The sequence below is a fragment of the Eptesicus fuscus genome, chromosome 4 (assembly GCF_027574615.1).
Source record: "Eptesicus fuscus isolate TK198812 chromosome 4, DD_ASM_mEF_20220401, whole genome shotgun sequence".
NCBI classification, from domain to species: Eukaryota; Metazoa; Chordata; class Mammalia; order Chiroptera; family Vespertilionidae; genus Eptesicus; species Eptesicus fuscus.
Genome location: NC_072476.1, coordinates 2,449,113 through 2,468,766, shown reverse-complemented (window position 1 = coordinate 2,468,766; position 19,654 = coordinate 2,449,113). Strand labels below are relative to the sequence as shown.

General features: G+C 60.3%; 1 protein-coding gene across 2 annotated transcripts; it reads right to left on the bottom strand.

Moving 5' to 3' along the window:
* Positions 1–1,440: 1,440 nt before the first annotated feature.
* Positions 1,441–17,735, bottom strand: SDR42E2 (short chain dehydrogenase/reductase family 42E, member 2). Of its 2 annotated transcripts, none has more exons than XM_054714409.1 (12): positions 17,072–17,735; positions 16,506–16,789; positions 15,959–16,054; positions 14,476–14,533; positions 13,852–13,970; positions 12,595–12,670; positions 8,556–8,638; positions 6,998–7,135; positions 6,456–6,521; positions 5,845–5,908; positions 4,248–4,321; positions 1,441–1,686 (listed from the first exon to the last, which is right to left on the bottom strand). In XM_054714409.1, exons 1-12 carry the CDS (start codon positions 17,733–17,735, stop codon positions 1,447–1,449), a joined length of 1,962 nt encoding a protein of 653 aa, XP_054570384.1. In that variant the 3' UTR covers positions 1,441–1,446. The 2 variants fall into 2 exon arrangements, with proteins under 2 accessions (XP_054570384.1, XP_054570385.1); XM_054714410.1 differs by having other exon boundaries at positions 16,506–16,692; positions 17,683–17,735.
* Between the last annotated feature and the right edge of the window lie 1,919 nt (positions 17,736–19,654).

Sequence of the window (19,654 nt, the reverse complement as noted above, 5' to 3'; positions counted from 1 at the left end):
TTAGGCCCGTGGGCTGGGGCAGCGCCTCCGATTACCCTGCTGCACAGCAGTAACCCCCTCCCTCCTGGAAGTCAGTCACAACCCCGTTTCCTCACCTGGAAAAGGAGAATAGCCCCTACTGTAAGGGTGGCCTACGAAACAAAGAAAAGCACAGAGATGGAACTGTCAAGCGTTTAACAGACGTAAAGGATTATTATTGAGCTTTTTAAATTATATACACACAGTTCAGCCCAGCAAAGAGGAGCATACACTTCTTAGCTGCTTCACAAACCTTCATTGTTCAGCAGAGAGGGACACACAACCATGGATGCCCACACCTGACGATGGCCGTTCACTCTGATTAGCTAACACTTTCCCTCCCCTCCTCCACAGTTTTTATAGGTTTGTGCTGGTTTTCATCTTTGCCAGGATCCAGAGTTTGATCGGCCAGTTTCACATGAGCATTTTGTGATATTCATGGGAGTGTTTACACACTGCTCCTGGTGTCCATAACCAGCAAATGATGAGGCGCTGCTTCTGCGGAAAGCAAGGCTGGATAAGACATTTTGTGGGTTCAAATATCGAAGATTATGGTGACCACCACTGCCCTCTCCTTAACAAATAGAAGCAATACTAAATTATAAAATATGGCCAAGTTCTAATTCTTCCTATTATAACCATATTGGTACTTTTTCCAGACCTTCATTTGAAAAGGTTTTGTTTTGTTTTGAATGTCGCTGCTAGAGCTGTGTTGACGATGCTGAGTCACCCCCAGACTCGCAAACCGAAACCCAAACGGCCGGGTTGGGCCGGCAGGAGCGTGGGGCTGGGGTGACCCTCCAGCCCTGGCTATCCGCACTCAGGGCGGGACCTGCGGGAGGAGCGAGTCCAGGCTGGAGCCTTCAAACGCAACGCTTCTGGAATGGGCCCAACCAGGATGCCAAGCGGATCTCAGGCCCAGCCCCGAGGAGCTCGGGGAGCGAGGAGGGTGCGGTCCCTGCAGAGGCGGCAGCGGACGTGAAAACTCTGCCAACGCCCCAGGCGGCACCAGCCGCTCAGCCCGCGCAGGCCCGGCCCCGGGAACCCACCGAGGCGGCGGGGCTGAGGGGCGGGGCCAGAGCGGGAGGGGCGGGGCCGGGCCGAACACGTGGCGGGGCGGGGCCGGGTCCAGAGGGAGGGGCCACCAAGGCAGGGCCCCGCCGCACCCCTCGGTCCCGGAAAAGGAGGAACCAGAGCAGCGGAGACCCGAGGCGACCCAGGACTGGACGGGGAGGGGAGAAGTCCCGTTAGACGGAGCAGGCCTGAGGCTAGGACCTCCTGGTACCGGGCCAGGCCCGAGCGAGAAGCAGGACCAAGACCCAGAGGACGGGCAGGGGCGTGGCCAGGGCGTCCCCAAACCCAGAGGGCGGGGCGGGTCCGAGGCCGGAGCGGGGAGCAGCGGCCGGGACGGGACGCGCGGGGCCGCGGTCAGACGACGGGCGGCTGCCGGCCCAGGAGGCGCAGGGCCGCGGCCAGCAGGCCCAGGAGCAGCAGCAGCCCGAGCAGCAGCCGCAGGAGCGCCCGCGCCGTGTGCCCGCGGGGCCGCCGGCCCGTGGACTGCACGTATCGCTCCACGGCGTCCGCGAAGTCGAACTTGTCCGGGGCGTAGCCCAGCTGGGCGCGGGCCTTGCGGATCTGGAAGGTGTGCGTCACGGCCACGCTGTGCACCTGCGGCGAGAGGCGGGCGGCTGAGGGGCGGCGCGGGGGTGGGAAGGGACAATTGTAAGAGGACCCGAGTGCTGCTCTGGCTCCTGCGCAGCCCTCCTCAGGCAGGTCCCCGCATTCCCACTTTCCTCGAGGCGCCGCCAGGAGGTGCCTTCTCTGCATCCCCCTCCCACACCTCCCCCCATCCCCCCAGTACTGAACTCAGTCCCCCCAAAGCACGCCTCGGCCCGCCTCGCAAGGTGCTGTGAGCCGAAGGCCCTTGACCTTGGCCCCTCGCCTCCGCTCCAGACCAGGTGTTAGCCCTCCCTGAGTCCGGGGGCCTCCCAGGAGGAACTCCTCACGCACGGGCGAGTGTGCGCTAGATGGCCTGGAGCCCAAGGCTTCAAGGGCGATAATGCAGCTACCAGGTCCAGGATCACTGTCTGTACCGGCCTGGGCTCGGCCTCTAATCCTCCGAGGAGGTTCTGAGGTACTATCCCCACCTCCTCTGGACATATTTGAACATTGGAGAGAGAGAGAGAGAGAATGGCTTGCCCAGGGTCACACGGGAGCCAGAATCCTTCTCCTGCCACTTGGGAGGGTGCCCACCCATGTGGACCCACTGGGAGCGGCCCACGCACTGCTGATTCTCCCAGGAACTGAAACAGCCTCTGGGTCAAGCCCCGGGTCTTAGATGCTGTGGGAGAAGACAGGGCGAGAAGCCAGCTCGGACCCTTTGGCCCAGGCTAGGAAGCTCAGGGCGCTGGGGCGGGGCAGCCGCTGAGCAGGGTTCTGGAAGACTGCCCTCGGAGCCGAGGCTTCGCTCCCGTCCTCCCTCTCCTCCTCAGAACTGGCTGCGGTGCCCCCTCTGTGTGCCCTGAGGTCTCCCCAGCTGTGCCTCGTGGTCTTTATTCACAGTGTTGAGTAGCCTGGTTCCTGGGCTCTCCTCCCCTTTGCACTGTGAGCTCCTTGGGGTAAGGACCGAGTCTTGCCCCCATTGCTCAGCACAGGGCCTGCACCAAGTACAAGTTCAATGACGGAAACGCTACCAATTCAAACTAGAGGGCTGGTTGTGTGCACAGACTGAGGGGCAGAGGGCGCCAGAGCCACATTCCCCAGGAAGTAGGGATCCTTCGCCCCAGAACTGCCCACAAGTCAAGGAGCAGGAGGGGAGCCAGGTCCCTGCCCTGTCACAGTTCAGCAGCATCTTGGCCCCGATTTTACATTGACGTGACTCCTGACTCACTTCACAAGCTGGTAGTTCCGTTTAAAACCATTTAGGTCTGGTTGCAGTTCAACTTTCAGCTCTGCTACTGAAGTGAGTGAGCACAAGCAGGCTATCGCACCCAGCGTCTCATTCCCTCCCCTGTAAGTGGGATGGTAATGTACTGTAGACATCTAGAGTAGAGGTGATGACTAGCGACACAGAAAACACGGCCTGACACGTCGCTGCCACTCACAAGGTGGCCGCTGTTGTCATCATTCTCATTCCTCTGCTCCTCGGATGGTTCAAAGGAGAAGCAGTGGGGACTTGCCTATTTCTGCGGCCCAGCCTCCACTGCCAAGGCAGAGAGCACGGAGCTTGGAGTGTCGCACACCTTCCAGATCCAGAACGGTGTGACCTTGGACAAATCACTAATTTTTCTAGTCCTGTTTCCCACCAGAAAATGAGATCACAATCATAATTCTTTTGCCCTTCCTAACTTACCAGGAATGCCTGAGGGCAATGCCTTCCAGGCTATCAGAGAAAACCAAATGAGAGAGTGGACCGGAAGGATTTTGCAAATAACACCAAACACCCATAAAGTTTTCTGCAAGAAAACGCCCTCTCTTTTAAACTGTATATGCAAATAGAAACATCACCATTATTTGAAAGCAATATTCTGCACAGAGTAGGTTCTTAGTATATACTTACTATTCAGTAAGCATGGACAGTGAACCTAGAGCTAAAGGCTCTGTGCATGAATGTGTTGCGAGGTGGCAGAGTTGGTGGGGAGTGGTGGCATTCTAAAAAGTAAATGTCATGCCCGGCCAGCATGGCTCAGTGGTTGATCCTCAACCTATGAACCAAGAGGTCATGGTTCGATTCCTGGTCAAGGCACATGCCCAGGTTGTGGACTTGATCCCCAGTGTGGGGCGTGCAGGAGGCAGGTGATCGATGATTCTCTCTCATCATTGATGTTTCTATCTCTCTCTCCCTCTCCCTTCCTCTCTGAAATCGATAAAAATATATTAGAAATAAATAAATAAATAAATAACAATAAACAATAAATGTCATGGAACCCGCTTTTTGGAGCCTCCAGTTTGGCTGGGAGGATAAGCTGGATAAGATAACAATGATGAGGGATGGGCTTGGAGCTTTCAAATCACGAGAGTACACACAGCCTAAGCAAAACCCAGGGGCCGATGATTACGGAGGACCTAGCCCTGGATTTGGGCCCACGCGGGAGTTCTGAGACCTCAGATAAGCTTCCAGTTATGGCGCCAAAGGGGTGAGGGGTAGTGGCAGTGGGTGTGGAAAAAGGGCAGGAAGGCAAGGGAGGGTGCACCGGGGCACAGGGGCTCCCCAGCAGCAGCCCACTTACCTCACTCCGGGTGAGCAGGGGCGGGATGCTGCAGATGGGCCTCAGGGCCAGGTGCAGGTACTCCATCACTGTGGCTGCGTGGGGAGAGAGGCGCTGCCCAGGAGGCCTAGCTCTATGCTAGCCCCAGGGGCCCTCGGGGACATGTCAGTCATTTGCTTTGCTAGGGGGAGTCTTCACTTTGCAAAACTGTTCTGTCTGTGGGTTCCTTTAAATCAGCAGCTCACAGCACATGCTGGGGTGCCTTGTTTGGCTGAGAAATGTCACAATTAAGTTGTTATCACATTTTAAGGATGGACCGAGCAGATTCCAAGTCACCTCCTAGTAATGTCTGCCTCATCACGTCTATTCCAATACCAGAGACCCCGGGCATGAAATGTGTGCACGGGTCGGGTCCCTAGAGACTGCCAGCTGCCGGCTGGGGCCTCCCTTCACGCAGCTGGCCAGCCCTGCCCCTGGTCGAACTCCTGGTCGAGGGGACAATGTGCATATCAGGCTTTTATTATATAGGGTGCTCTCTTGAGTAGGAGAGGAAGAAGCTGGGGTAGTGGCTCTTCCTGGGTTGCACTCTGGACCACTTCCAAAAAAGCTGATGCTTCTCTACCCCTTGGTTCCCACTGATCTGATGTTCTGGGTGCGGCTGAGGCGTTTTTATATTTTAAAAGCTCCCAGTGGACTCCAATGTGCAGCCAGGGCTAAGAACCTTTAGGTTACAGTTAGCTCCCCCGTAGCCCTGTAAAGCTGCCGGAACCCTAAGGAGTGTCAATCACCGTGTGATGCCTACTTGAGCAGCCATCCTGCCCGTGTGCCCTGGTGGACAATATTGTACAAACACCTGTTTGAAAGGCGGGATCAATCCCCGGTGTGGGGCGTGTAGGAGGAAGCCAGTCAATGGTTCTCTCTCATCATTGATGTTTCTATCTCTCTCTCCCTCTCCTTTCCTCTCTGAAATCAATAAAAAAAATAAAATACATTTTTAAAAGGCAGCAGCCCAGTGCATTTAAAATACAAGTCCCGTGGAGGTTCCCAGGAGCACAGCCCTCTGTGACGTGAGGCCCCATCTCCGGGGCTGAACACAGCACGGCTAACACCTGCTCCGCATGCGCTGGAGGCGGCCGGCAGGCAGGGGCTGGGATGTGAGTAGAGACGGGCCTTCAGGGTGAGGAGGAGAGTCCAGGGTCAGAGTGGAGCCTCACAGGTCCCTAAGCACCCTGACTCAGGATGACCTTGGGGGCCGAGAGCCAGGGCCCTCTCCCCGAGTGCCATGCCTTCCAGCGCAGGCCCAGGTGTGAATGCCCTCTTCTCACTGTGGCACCGTGGGCAGGTCACCAGCCTATCAGAGCCTCAGTTGCCTCACCTCTACAATGGGCCCCCCGCTACTCACCTTGCAAGTGGCACAAGGTTTAAACATGGCAGGACGAGGGTGAGGGGAGGGACGTGCGGGGCTGGGCCAGTGCAGATCAGGCTTGGAGCACCAGCCCTGAGTGAGGGTCGCCTTAAGTTCTGTGCCCTCGGTGACTCCCTCGCCTCCTCCTGGCCCTGGGAATGCATGTCCACCCAGGACATGGAGGGCTTCTGATACACACATTCTTTTGCTTACCTGCCAGGTAAACGCAGGAAGTGGGTACCTGGATCCAGGGCTGGCTGTACCCCAGCTTCTCAAACTGCAAGGAAACATGGCCTGAGATGAAGCAGTCCTCCAGGGCTCGTGCGGAACAGCCACCGTTTCCTTCACCCTGCGCCGACAGAGGGCCCTCCTGGCCCCCGGCCCGCCCGCCCACCGCCAGGCCCAAGCCTGAGCCAGCCTCGAAAGGAAATCCACACCTTGACCTGGAAAACTCAAGCAGGGATTGAATGCATGGGGCGGAGGTTCACTTGGGCTCATTCACACCGCTTTGTTTTTATGCACATCTGCCGACACCAGAGGCACTTGCGCAGAATCTGATTTTTCTAAAGTAGCTATTGCGGGCGGGGGGGGGGGGGGCACCCAGGTGTGTGGAGGGGTGTAGAAGAGGAAGCAGACTGGGAGGGACTATGGCCAACTGGGGAACACAGCCCCCCCAAAAGGACAGCTACAACCCAGCTCCAGGCAGTGCCAGTGTTACCCAATGGACACTGTTTCCAGAACTGGCTTTGAAAATGGAGTCTGACGTTTTGGAAGTAGGGAAGGATGGCAGGGCGAGCAGGTGGGGTGGGCATCTGGGCACCTACCAGCGGAGCCATCCACTCGAAGAGGTTGACGCTCTCCCCGTCATTGATGTAGTAGGCCTGCCCGCTCTGCCAGGGACACAGAGGAGGGACAGTCAGGCGCCTGCCTCCCTGACTCCGCCTGCAGACGGCCCCGCAGCCACCCGGGGCCAGACCCCGGCAGTTCCCTTTCAGGTCCGGACTGACCAGCTGTGTGACCCAGTGGACCACTTAACCTCAATGTCTTTGTTTTTCCTCAGTTTCTTCATCTGAGAAATGGAAGGATAGGAATGGGAACTCTGCTATAAAGGTGAAAAGTGTGTGTCAAATGCCTAGCATCTGGTGACCGTTCTGGCATCAGCACCAGCTGCCTCACAGGGTCACGGCTAGGAGCTAACCCTGCTCTGGGAAGCCCCTCCGGGCCGCCCAGCTTCTCGGGCTGCCAGTCCTGCCCAGGGCCCTGTTGGATGGGGGAGGAATGCGGTATGTGAGCCGGGAGTCCCCCGGGGACGGGACGGGACGGGCCTGGCTGCCGCGGGGAGGTGGGAGCACCACAGGGGACTCACGGCCACGTAGCCCTTGGCCGCGGTGAGGGCCTCGGCCGCCAGCACGTGCGCCTGCACCAGGTTGCGCACATGGACCCAGTTCATCCTCGTCCCGCGGTCCCCGAAGCGGAACATGAACAGCCTCTTCTTGATGTGGCTCTGGGGTGGAGGAGAGGGGCGGTAAACAGGCCAGCCTGGGCCCGGACCTCTCATCGCTGCTGATGGGCCACATTCCGAGCTCCAGGCGGGAGCCCTCTGCCCACCCCCAGGTTCCACCCATAGTCCCGGCGAAATGTCCTGGAGCTGATGCCTGCTCTTTGCTCTCTCTCAGCCCTGCTGGGAGGGAGGGGGGCCTTGCTCTCCCGCCTCTCATACCCCACATCCAGCTCGCCTGCAAGTCCAGGGGCTACACTGTCAGAATCTGTCCAGAACCCACCGCTTCCCACCGCCCTGCCTGCCCTCATCTCACACCTGGATCCCCAAATGGCCCCCTCCAGCCCCCGCTGGTTCCCCACGGGCCAGGGGAGCCGTTCCCTCCCTCTCAGAACCTCCTGGGTGCCCGTCTTGCAGGCTGAAAGCCTCAGGCCTGACCACGGCCCTTCTGACCTGGCTCCAGCGTCTCCTGACGACAAGCCCCCGGCCGGCCCGTCTCCAGGCCCCGGCCTCCTCCCGGGAACGGGCTGGCGGGCCCCACCTCAGGGCTCACACTGCTGCTCCCTCCGCCTGGAGGGCTCTTCCTCCAGGTCCCTGTGCGATGCATCTCCCACCCCCTTAAACTGCTGCTCAGAGGTCCCTGCTCCATGACGCTCCGACTGCCAGCCCTCCTGCTTCCTGCAGCCTTGAACACCTTCCTGTTTCTGCAGTGCCGGCCAGTATCTGCTCATCCACTGCCTTGTATGAGGACGTAAGCCCCCAGGGCAGGCACGTCTGCTTGTTCACGGTCTGTCCCCAGGCCTAGAGCGCCTGTCTTTCTCATGTCCAGGCTGTGCCCACGCTGTCTCCTCTGTTTGGACAGCCTTCTCTCTACGTTTCCTTGGTTAGTTCCTTCTTCTCCTTCCAAACAGTTTGGGCATCACTTCCTCCAGGAAGTCCTCCTGGACTCCCCTCTCTGCCAAGCGCTCATCTTCTTGTTCTTGTTCTTCTTCCCTCCATAAAGCCCTCACCACGCTGAGTCTGTGACCTGCCCAGGCTTTGAGAAATCTGAGGGCAGGGCCTACCAAAGCCCCCTTTACCAGCTTTCTCTGGAGAGAGGGTGTTTTTGCATGAAGACTCTGGTGCTGGTGGCATGAGATGAGCCATCTGGCCCCATGGAGCTCAGGTGCGAGTGGGGACAACAGGCTCCCTCTGTCTCTTTGGAGCCATAGCTCCGTGTCTGCCCACCCATGCTTAGACCTGGCTGGCACACCCTGAGAGCTGCGCCTGGGGGGCCTGGGGGACCTGGGCACCTCCCGGAGCTGAGGGCCCCACACCAGGAACACTGCCCAAGCCTGCTGCAGGGACTGTGGGCTGGAGGACCCCCATCCATGAGAACTTGAGCCAGGTTCCTCCTGTGCCTCAGACCCAAGGCGGGACGACATACCGCCACACGGGGCAGGTGCCTCTGCTCTTCGGGGCCGTAGATCCCTGGGGGCCGGAGTACACAGGTCCGTAGAGTGCCTCCTCCTAGGACGCAGGGGAGGGCGGTCAGAGGAGAGGCGGGCCAGAGAGAGAGGGACAGATGGCTGCCCACATCACCTGGTCCTTACTTGGACAGGTTAGCAGGGAAAACAGGTCCTTGGGGTTTCCTCATTCAGTTAGTATTCTCTCAATCAGTTAGTCATTCAACAAACACTATTCAGAGGTTTTCCCCTTTTCCCCTGCCCCTGCCTCCTGCACTGGGCCTTGGGCTGGATGCTGTGGAGAACCCACAGATGACCAAGAATGGTTCCCGCCCGCAGGATGCTCACAGGCCAGTAACAGTGTGTGCACTGCCCTTGGCAGACACGATTCCTCCGCTCCCTCCTGTGGTCGTTTTCAGATGCACCGACCCGCACCCCTCCGGCCAGCAGCTGCAGGTCTCCCCTCTTTCCGCCCCTCACTTAGAGGAGGACCTGGTGGCTCTCGGGAGGCCCCGCTGTGGGGCTGCAGGCTTTCTCCCTCCAGGCAGCCCGCCAGCCCAGATTCAGACACGACTGTGATTTGCCTAAGGACACAGCTCGGCTTCGTGGAGCTGAGGTGGAGAGCCACGGCCCAGCTCTCCCCACCAAGCCCCTGCCTCTCGGTGACACAGCAAGAACAAGCAGACCCGGTCTTCAGCCTGTCAGCCTCGGTCTCCTCACCTGGAAACCGCGCTCTGTGGGTGGTGGTGGGAGATACGCTTTCTAGACCAGCAATGAAGGAAGGACAAGACGAGCCGTCAGCACAGGAGCCTGCCCCCTAACTGTCCCTGCTCGTGCCAGCAGGGCCCCCAGACAAGACAGAGCTTGGTCCAGGGCTCCCCGAATTCTCTACCAGGGCCCCCACTTGTGGGGTGGTGGATGTGTCTCCTTTGGGGTGTAGCCTGAAGGGCTGCCACAAATATATTCTTTCACATTTTAAGAAAGCCCACGAAATTTTCAGTTTATTCTCATACTCCATCTGTGTTTTAAATTTAAAATTTTAAAAATTACTTCTTTGTAAATTATTTGGCACTCAACCTCAACTCCTTAACTGAGATGGTGCCTCCTGGACGATGTTCTACTGGGGGAACCCCACGCGGCTGCACCCCAGTTTGGAAAGCCCAGTGTAGACCAGCTTCTGGGACCGAAGCTCCCTCCCCCGGTGAGGTCTGGGAGGACTGTCAGTCCAGCTGTGCCTCTGGCCCCTGAGGTGGCGGCCGTGGACCTAACCTGGGCCAGTGACCTGTGCTCACCCAAGAAAGTGACTCCGAGGAGCAGCTTTACCCAAGAGACTGACCATCAGCTCCTGCCCCTCAGGCCCCCGGGGCTGCCCCAACCCTGTCCTGTCCACGTCCTGGTGGCCATTTTTCTAGAAACTTCTGTCCCACAACCTCCCAGTGTAAGTCCTCTTCATCCCGTCAATTAGCCAGGACCAGTGTCTGCAGTTCACAGCCAGACACCTTGCCTGCTTCTCAGATCAACACCCTCACTTGACGATGAGGCCCAGGGTAGTGGATTGGGTGGTAGCTCTGAAAATATACGTGCACACCCCAGAGTCTGCGGGTACGGCCTTATCTGGAGAAAGGCTCTTTGCACATGTAACCAAGGACCTCAAAACGAAGTCACCCTGGATCATCGGGGTGGGCCCTACCCATGTCCAGTGTCCTTGTGAGAGACTCAGGAGGGACCGGTGGGAAGAGGCCCGTGAGGCAGAGGCAGAGACTGGATGATGCGCCCACACACCCAGGAGTGAACAGGAGGGACAGGAAGGACCCGCCTGGAGCCTTCGGAGGGAGTGAGGCCCAGCGGCCTCCCGGGGAACGGTGAGAGCCGACATTTCGGCGTCCTAAGCCACCAAGTGTGTGGCAATTTGTCCTGGTGGCCCCAGCACACTAATGTACCCAGAGGCAGCGCACGCAGCCACGGTCACACTGAGCCGGGCTCTGCACGCCTCAGGACTCTGTGCAGGGACAGGGCCCTCCATGCCTGGGCAGTAGAGACTGGAAACCACCCAGGGTGGCGGTGGCTGGACTCCGGAAGGCAGGTATCAGGTGAGCTGTTCTGTAACAGCCTGTAGCTAATTTTAAACTCTGGGTCACCTGGGCACAGAGGGTGGGGGGTCGGGTTGCAGTGACATTGGCCGGCAGGGCACTGGGCAGCCACGTCACAGACGCCTGGGCCCAGGGTATCCGTGACTCTCCTGACCATGGAAAGTGGGGGTGCTCATATAAATAATTCTTGGCCCGAGGATTAGGTGTCTGGCTTCTAGGCGGCTGGTCCTCTGTGTGTATGTGTGTGTGTGTGTGGGTGGGGGGGGGGGGGGCAGGTAGAGAAGAGAATTCAACTGTACAGGGTCAAAACCTCTGGGAAAACACAGCTGGAAGTTCCTGATAGGTCCAGGGTGATGGAGTGGGGAGGATTTTAATTTTTTTTTAATCCTCACCTGAGGATATGTTTATTGATTATTTTTATATTTTAGAGAGAGAGGAAGGGAGGGAGAGAGAGAGGGAGAGAGAAACCTTGACCAGCTGCCTCCCATATGCTCCCTGACAGGGATCAAACCCACAACCTAGGTATGCGCTCTGACCAGGAATCGAACCCACAACCTTACAGGATGACACTCCAACTAACTGAGCATCTGGCTGGGGCGGTGGGGAGGATTTTAGGGAAAAGAGCTCATTCTCGAGACCTGCTCAGCTGTGGCTACAGTGTAGGATGGTGGTGGGGCCCCAAACTCTGGTGTCAGACCCCTGAGGTAGAGGAAGGTTCAAATCCCATATCTGCCACCTAAGACTGTGTGACCTGGAGTTCAGTCAGTTAGCCTCTCAGCCTCAGTTTCCTTCCCTCTAAATTTCAGGGGTTTATAACTACAAGCATCCTTGCTTTCCAAATCCAATTGGTCCCTGAGTTTAGGTAGTAAGGGTAACAGAGTTTTCTTTCTTTTTTTAAAAAGGATATCTTTATTGATTTTAGAGAGGAGGGGAGAGGGAGAGAGAGACAGAAACATCAATGATGAGAGAGAATCATTGATCGACTGCCTCCTGCACGCCCCACATCGGGGATCGAGCCTGCAACCCGGGCCTGTGCCCTGACCAGGAATCGAACTGTGACCTCCTGATTCATAGGTCGACGCTCAACCACTGAGCCATGCCGGCTGGATGGTAACTGAGCTTTCTGATTTGTTTTAAGTTTCTGAATTTTGGAAAGCAAACAGTGATAATTTGGATAGTAAGGAATTATATAAATCGACTTGGTTCCTGAGTTTGGAAAGCAAGAGTGATGTCAGGGTCTTACCTCATGGATTCTGGGAAAGTTATGAAAAATTCTGCCTATGGAACTGGATGTGAAATAGGGCCTGGCGTGCAGTAAGCTCTCCCTAAACACAGACCGTCCGTATTCCACTCGTTAATAGCGCCCCTCATCATTTACCCTCAGACAAGCTCTGAGGTAGACTCCGCTGCCATCCACACTCCTCATAGGTGAGGACGCTGGCACAGAGAGGGGGTGCATTGCCGAGGTCACGTGGCTAAAGGTGGTGGAGCTGGGCTCTGAACTCGGGCAGTCTGACGAAACTCGGTAGCCACGTGCCACCGCGCACTGCCCCCTGCTGGCGTCTGTCCCTCCCACACCGCAAGGCAGGAGCGGCTCCCCGGGAGCCATCTGTCACTCGCAGGCCCTTCCCTGTGCCACCCCCACTGCATCCCCATAACGGGAGCTCTTTCCTCCACGCGGGTCCTTCAACAGGACCCACTCCCACTGGTCCCCGCCCCCGGCCACGAGCAGCATGAGGACAGGGACTGGGCCGTCTCCCTGGTGGGGTGGGACAAAGCAGGTGCTCAGATTGTTGAATGACGAGTGACCGAGGCCCCGGGGAAGTGTCCTTTCGAAGGCAGGGGCCTCGGAAGCACGTCAGCTGAAGGCTGGGACCACACCGTGTAGGGGCAAGGCAGCTTGGGCCGCGAGCAGGGCCGCCGTCCTTACCCGGGAGAGGCGTGCCGTTGGCCGTGAGGGTCAGCTGGTCGGCGATGGCTTTGGTTCTGGAGTAGTGGTCCATGTGCTGCCAGAGGCCGGGAGGACAGAGCCGCGGACGGCGCTGCTCAGTGACCCGCCCGGCCCGCCCGGCCCGCCCGGGGCTGCACCTGCGCTTCAGACCCCTCGAGGGTTGGATTCTGGGGACTCTCCGTGGGAAATGGCCAAGCCCTGAGCCCCCGCCCGTCTTCCCCCTCTGGGTGGAAGCCGCGGGAGCAGTTCAGGGGAGAGGAGCCGACTTCAGGGCAATCACACAGCCCAGGGCTCCTGGACTCAGGGCGGCTTCTGCAGCGCCAGCTGCCCCGGGACACAGAGGTGGACACGGAGGCGGGACACGGAGGCGGGACACGGAGGCGGGACACGGAGGCGGGACACAGAGGCGGGACACAGAGGTGGGACACGGAGGTGGGACACAGAGGCGGATACGGAGGCGGGACACGGAGGTGGGACACGGAGGTGGGACACAGAGGAGGACAAGGAGGCGGGACACGGAAGCGGACACGGAGGCGGACACGGAGGCGGGACACGGAGGAGGACACGGAGGCGGACACGGAGGTGGGACACAGAGGTGGATACGGAGGCGGGACACGGAGGTGGGACACAGAGGCGGGACACGGAGGCGGGACACGGAGGCAGACACAGAGGCGGACACGGAGGCGGGACACAGAAGCAGGACACGGAAGCGGGACACGGAGGCAGACACAGAGGCGGCCACGGAGACGGGACACAGAAGCGGGACACGGAGGCGGGACACGGAGGCGGGACACAGAGGCGGACACGGAAGCGGGACACGGAGGCAGACACAGAGGCGGACACGGAGGCGGGACAAGGAGGCGGGACACGGAGGCGGGACACGTCCGGTGCGTTCCCACAGGGAGCCCTGCGGGGCTGGCGGCAGTTCTGCACACGCCTCCTCATTGCCTGCTCTCCACGGCCTCACGGGGGCGACCGGCCCGGAAGAGAGAGGCTCAGGACAAAGCGCCTGGCTCAGTCGGGCAGGCGGGCAGTGGCTGGCTGGCCCAAGGCCAGGTCTGTCTGGTTTCAAAGTTCCCGTCGGCAAGACCAGCTCAAGTAGAAGAGGGCGTGTCCACTCTTCAGGGGAGTGTTGGGACCCCTTCTTCTGGGGATTGGCGCTGGCTCCACCCTTCCCTTCCCCGTGGGCTGTGGGTCCCAGGCCCGTGGGCCTGCCCCTCTCCTGAGGCCAGGTACCTTCTCCAGCGGGAAGTAGGGCACAGAGTCCTCGTCGCCCTGCTCGATGGGCTTCCCGCCGAAAGCGACGTTGACAGTGCTGGTGTAGACGAGCCTGGGCACTCGCCGGCGGACACAAACTACGGGACAGGTGCACCAAGTCACACACACACACACACACACACACACACACACACTCCTTCCCTCGCTTGGGGTGCGGGTCTAGTCCCTGTTCTGCGGGCCCTGGATGCCAGGCCAGCTCACTCCCCCGTCCCTGTGTGCTGTGCTCCGAGCTACCTTGCCAAGGACAGGTCAGAGGAAAGTCTCACTCCATGGGGCACAGAAAGAACACACTCCAGAGCCAGAGAGAGAAGCGGGGTGCAGGACGTGCCCAGAGCCCGGAGGGGGCCTCCTATTTTGGTTCTTCCCGACCCCTTACCCTCCCCGGTCCCCGGACGCGCTGCCCACCGTGCCGGGCTCGGGCAGGTCTGAGACACAGGCAGGGTGTGTGCCACAGGCCCTCCGCTGGTGCGCGAGGGAGGGAGGAGGGCCCAGCTCCGTCCCTGCCCGGCCCCGGAGCTGGGCCTGTGGCAGGAGGGAGAGAAGGCGGAAACACACGCAGGCCACACGGCTCTGAGCGCCTACCATCGATCACCAGTTTGGTGCCACCGACATTTACAGACTCAATCTGCTCTTTCTGAAGCTAAAAGACAAGATGAGGTGGGCAAGCTGGGGAGCTGCCTCCGCCTGTGGCTGAGCCCGTGACGTTGGGGACTGCAGGGCTCCAGCTCAGAGGCAGGGCTCCCAAGAGGCACCGGGCAGAGCAGCTCCCAAGAGGCACCGGGCAGAGTAGCTCGGCCACCATCTCCCTGACCGGGAGGCTCTGTCCCGGGTCTGGCCCTCGGCTCCCTCGTCTGTAGAGAGCAGGCAGACCCTGTGCGTGCTCGCCCCGGGGGGACTGGTACAGTGCTCGGCACAGAGGGGGACACAGAGCGCGGTGGCTTGTTTCTTCGCCCTCGAAGTCTCTTTCCTTCTCTGTCTGACGGACAGTGACTCTGTCCGTGTCCTGGTGAGGGGTGAGGGGCGACGCCTAGAAGGAGCTGGTCTGCAGTGAGACCTGCCGGGAGCCAGGGCCTGGCGAAGCCTTGCTCGCCACTTCATCTCCACAGCCATGCCAGGGGGTGGCTGGCACCCACCGCCACTGTTTGTTCTCGCCGCAGCTGTCTTTGTTTACCGGGTAATTCAATCACAGGCTACAGCCATGCGAACAGTGGAGGGTTTGCGGTGAAGGGAAAGGAACTTCCCTGCCAGTCCTGATTCCATCTCCCGCCCCGCCCCCCGCCAGAGGCAACCACCGTCTCCAGTCTCGTGTATTTCTAGAAACAATCTGTGCTGATTAATATCGGTACGTACAGATGTGTGAGTATATAAATATTGACCCAAGCCCTAGCCAGTTTGGCTCAGTGGATAGAGAGTCGGGCTGTGGACTGAAGGGTCCTGGGTTTGACTGCAGTCAAGGGCACATGCCTGGGTTGCACATGCCTCTCTCATCATTGATGTTTCTATCTCTCTCTCCCTCCCTCTCCCTCTCCCTTCCTCTCTGAAATCAATAAAAATATATTTAAAAATAAATAAATACACAAATACTGACCCGAGCCTTTTTTGTTTCTAACAAACAGGAGGATGTCAAGCACTATTTCTGCACCTTGGGAAATGCTCAGTATCAGCACATTCTGAGTTGCCTGGTTCTTTTGAACTGCACTGTGTGAATACAGCACAACTTTTTACAGACAGTCTCCCACTGCTGAGCATTTAGTTATTTCCTTGTGTTATCAGACACAGTGCTGCCAACAAGTACCCTATCCGAGCCCCAGAGGGTGCGGATGTGCTGAGAGATGCTGCTGGCCTCAGGACTGGCAATGCCATCACTTCACAGGTGAGGGTGTGTGCACCTGCCCATGTCACACAGCTCAAGTGGCAGAACTGGCATTCGGTCCCATGGGCGGAAGATGCCGGCTGGGTGAAGCCCGCCCCGCCCGGCGCAGGCGAAGAGCACGAATGAGCACACAGCTGCGGGGCGGGCGGGCAGAGCTCTGTGCGATTCCACGTACCGCACTACGGGGCTCACCTTCTCAGCGCCAGACATGCCGTGGGAGGCCACGTGGAAGACACAGTCCACCCCTTCGAAGGCATGGAGCAGGGCTTCCTCATCTCGGACGTCAGCCTGGGAGGAGATGAGGAAGGTGGGAGGTTTGAGTCCAAGGCAGAGACACCAGCTGTGCACCTGGCCAGGTCCCAGAGCCGGCCCGACCCAGCCAGGCCGAGCCCCTGGGGCCCCGAGGGCTGTGGGCAGGATTTACACGACTCCGCAGGAGATCGTCACCAGCATCAGCCCCCTCGTCGGCTGTCCCGGCGGCTGTGCTCAGGCACTGCCTCCCCAAGCCCCCCCAGAGCCCGTGAGCAGACGCTGTGGGGCCGTCCTGTGGATGAGGACAGGCGGCTCAGAGAGGCAGAGCCTGTGGCCATGGCTGCCCAGCTGGGAAGCCCCGGGGTAGAATTGGAGCTTAAACAGCCTGGACTCTTCATCCTCATGCTACTGGTTTTGCCTCAGATATTGTCTCCAGACCTCCACCCCCAGCCTGGACTGCCCCCCGCCCCGACCCTCATCACTGCACCTGGATGAACTCAGTCCCCGGGGCCAGCTCCCACTGGGGTCTGCGGAGGTCAAGCAGGATGACAGAAGCGCCTCTCTCGGCCAGGCTGGAACCTAGGCTGAAGCCCAGGTAGCCTCCTCCTCCAGTCACCAGAACCTTCTGCCTCGGGGCCGGCCCAGGCGTGGACTGAGGCTTCTGCTGCAGTGCCGGTGACGGGGCTGTCGTGGGCTCACTGGGTTTGGGACCAGTCCCAGGCGCACATCGGAGCCCAGGCCCTAGCACTGGCCAAGGTCCTGACCCAGCTCCTGGCCCAGGCCCCAGACCTGAAGCAGCACCAGGTCCCGGCCCAGGTCCCGGAGCAGCACCAGGTCCCGGAGCAGCACCAGGTCCCGGTCCAAGTCCCGAAGCAGCACCAGGTCCCGGAGCAGCACCAGGTCCCGGAGCAGCACCAGGTCCCGGTCCAGGTCCCGGAGCAGCACCAGGTCCCGGAGCAGCACCAGGTCCCGGAGCAGCACCAGGTCCCAGAGCAGCACCAGGTCCCGGAGCAGCACCAGGTCCCGGAGCAGCACCAGGTCCCGGAGCAGCACCAGGTCCCGGAGCAGCACCAGGTCCCGGTCCAGGTCCCGGAGCAGCACCAGGTCCCGGTCCAGGTCCCGGAGCAGCACCAGGTCCCGGAGCAGCACCAGGTCCCGGAGCAGCACCAGGTCCCGGAGCAGCACCAGGTCCCGGTCCAGGTCCCGAAGCAGCACCAGGTCCCGGAGCAGCACCAGGTCCCGGAGCAGCACCAGGTCCCGGAGCAGCACCAGGTCCCGGTCCAGGTCCCAGAGCAGCACCAGGTCCCGGAGCAGCACCAGGTCCCGGAGCAGCACCAGGTCCCGAAGCAGCACCAGGTCCCGGAGCAGCACCAGGTCCCGAAGCAGCACCAGGTCCCGGAGCAGCACCAGGTCCCGGTCCAGGTCCTGAAGCAGCACCAGGTCCCGGAGCAGCACCAGGTCCCGGTCCAGGTCCTGGAGCAGCACCAGGTCCCAGAGCAGCACCAGGTTCCGGAGCAGCACCAGGCCCTGGAGTAGGTGTGGACACAGCACCAGGCCCAGGTCCAGGCTCTGAAACTGTACCAGACCCCAGGCCAGGCCCTGACTCGGACCCCAGGCCCGAGACCCCTCCCCAGGCCTGGCAGACAGGGCAGCTCTTCTCCCTCTGGCCTGCAGCTCTGCAGGCTTCTGGGGAGGAGCCTGCTGGGTTGGGCTTCATCCTTTACTGAGCCATGTGGGCCGACGGGATCTGTCCACCTGCAGAAAAAAGAAAAGGACCCCCCCACCCCATGTTCCAGAGCTGTCTCAGTCACAGGGATTACCACACCCCCAGGGGCTAAGGAGAACCCCCGGTGGGAACGGGAGACCCTCTGGGCTGCAGTAAACCCGTCCTAGTTAGAATCCGGAGAACCTGCAAGGCGGCTGTTGGCTCACTCAGAGACTCAGAGCCGGCAGTCAGGCCTTGGGTTTACAGCTGGGGAAACGGAGGCCCAAAGTCACACGCATGGCTGAGAGTTACACCAAGTACTTGTGACTTCTCTACCAGTTCCTTAAACCCAGTTCCCAGGGAGTACCAGAGGAAGACCGAGCAATGGCATCAAGGGGAACCTCACCAGATTGGGGGGGCGGGTGACTGCTTTCTGACTGCGGAGATACAGAGGGATTCCTGGAGGAGGAAGAGAAGGAGGGGGAAAAGGAGGACTGGAGGAGGGGGAGGAGAAGGAGGAGGAAAGGAGGAAGGGGAGGAGGAAGAGTAGGATGGGGAGGAGGAAAGAAGGAGGGGGAGGAGGGAGGAGGCGGAAGGGGGAGGAGGAGGAGGGAGGGGGGAGGAATCCACATGGGATCCAACAGGCTCTGTGCCCTGGAAACTCACCTGCTTCCGAATGCTGCCCACCCATCCTGACCACTGCTGCTCTGGTCCCCGGCCCCGCAGGACAGGTGGCTGGCACTACAAGGTCTGCCCAGGCCCACAGGCCTCAGGCTCAGGTCTGGGCACCTCGGGGGCCAGCACGGAGGAGCCTGCCCTCCTCACTCTAGACTTAGAGCCAGCTAGGCGTCAGACACCGTCACCATCATTGTCCCCCTCCGCAGCTCCTGCTGCACCTGAGGACGAGACTGGACCATGGGGCCCACTGTGCGCCAGGCCCGAGGACTCAGAGAGGTAAGTCTCTGCTCTGTGTGGCACACAGTGCCCAAAAGGACGGGTGAGCTGGGTGCGGAGTGATGAGCCCAGGCTGTTGCTGGTGGTTGGGGCCGTGGGACAGGGACCTGGCAGCTGCGGGCCTGGACCTTGCCTTCCTGTCACTGCGCTGCTCTCCCAGCTCTGAGAGAGGGATGCAGTCATGCCCCCCACCAGCCCTGGCCCTCACGGGTTTAGGGGGGGTTGCCCCAAATCTGAGTCATCACATTGGGCCAGGGGATGAGTCTGATGCCCCGGAGGGAGCAGAGAGGATGCAGCCGCGGTGTGGGGCCTCCGGTACCCAGACCCAGGGGACTGTTCGGGGGGAGGTCGGTGGGAGGACCAGAACAGTCTTCCTAGCCCACGGGGATGATCTGATTGGCAAGGCTGGGACACTGCCTGGGTACCCCTTTTTCTGGGTGCGCTTTTGGCAAGAACCCTAAAACCTAACGGCACCTCCGTATCCACCGCTGTAAATGGACCCAAATAACCTGGCCACCCCATGAACCTCACAGGTGGTCACGGGAGGGCGAGGGCAGTGCCCGGGCGAACGGGAGGACAGGAGGAGGGGGAAGAGGACAGGAGGAGGGGGAGGAGGACAGGAGGAGGGGGAGGAGGAGGGGGAGGCCCGGCAGGTCGCAGTCCTGGCGCCTAGAGCTGCGGCCCCGGCGCCCGCGGGTCCTGCCCCTGACAGCGGACACGCCCGTTTAACACCCGGGGGGCCCTGGGGTGCAGGCCCCGCTCCCGCACCCAGAGATAGAAACTGAGGCTCAGAGCGAACTTCAGTGGATCCAGGTGGACGGTTACGTGAACGGGTGTCGGGACGGACCCGAGGGGCGTCGGCCTCTCGGGCGGCAGGAGCGGGTGCCCCCCACGCCCAGACCGCCCGGCCCCCGCCCGGCCCCCGCCCGGCCCCCGCGTCCAGCCCGCGGCGCTCACCTCGCACGGCTCCCGCGGCT

Excerpts from the sequence above, each read along its gene's own strand:
- SDR42E2 (XM_054714409.1), bottom strand. The coding sequence starts at position 17,735 with ATGAAGCCCAACCCAGCAGGCTCCTCCCCAGAAGCCTGCAGAGCTGCA. Across the intron at positions 16,055-16,505 it reads CGGGGACTGAGTTCATCCAG|GCTGACGTCCGAGATGAGGA; the intron begins GTGCAGTGATGA and ends ATCTCCTCCCAG. Across the intron at positions 14,534-15,958 it reads GCATGTCTGGCGCTGAGAAG|CTTCAGAAAGAGCAGATTGA; the intron begins GTGAGCCCCGTA and ends CTTGTCTTTTAG.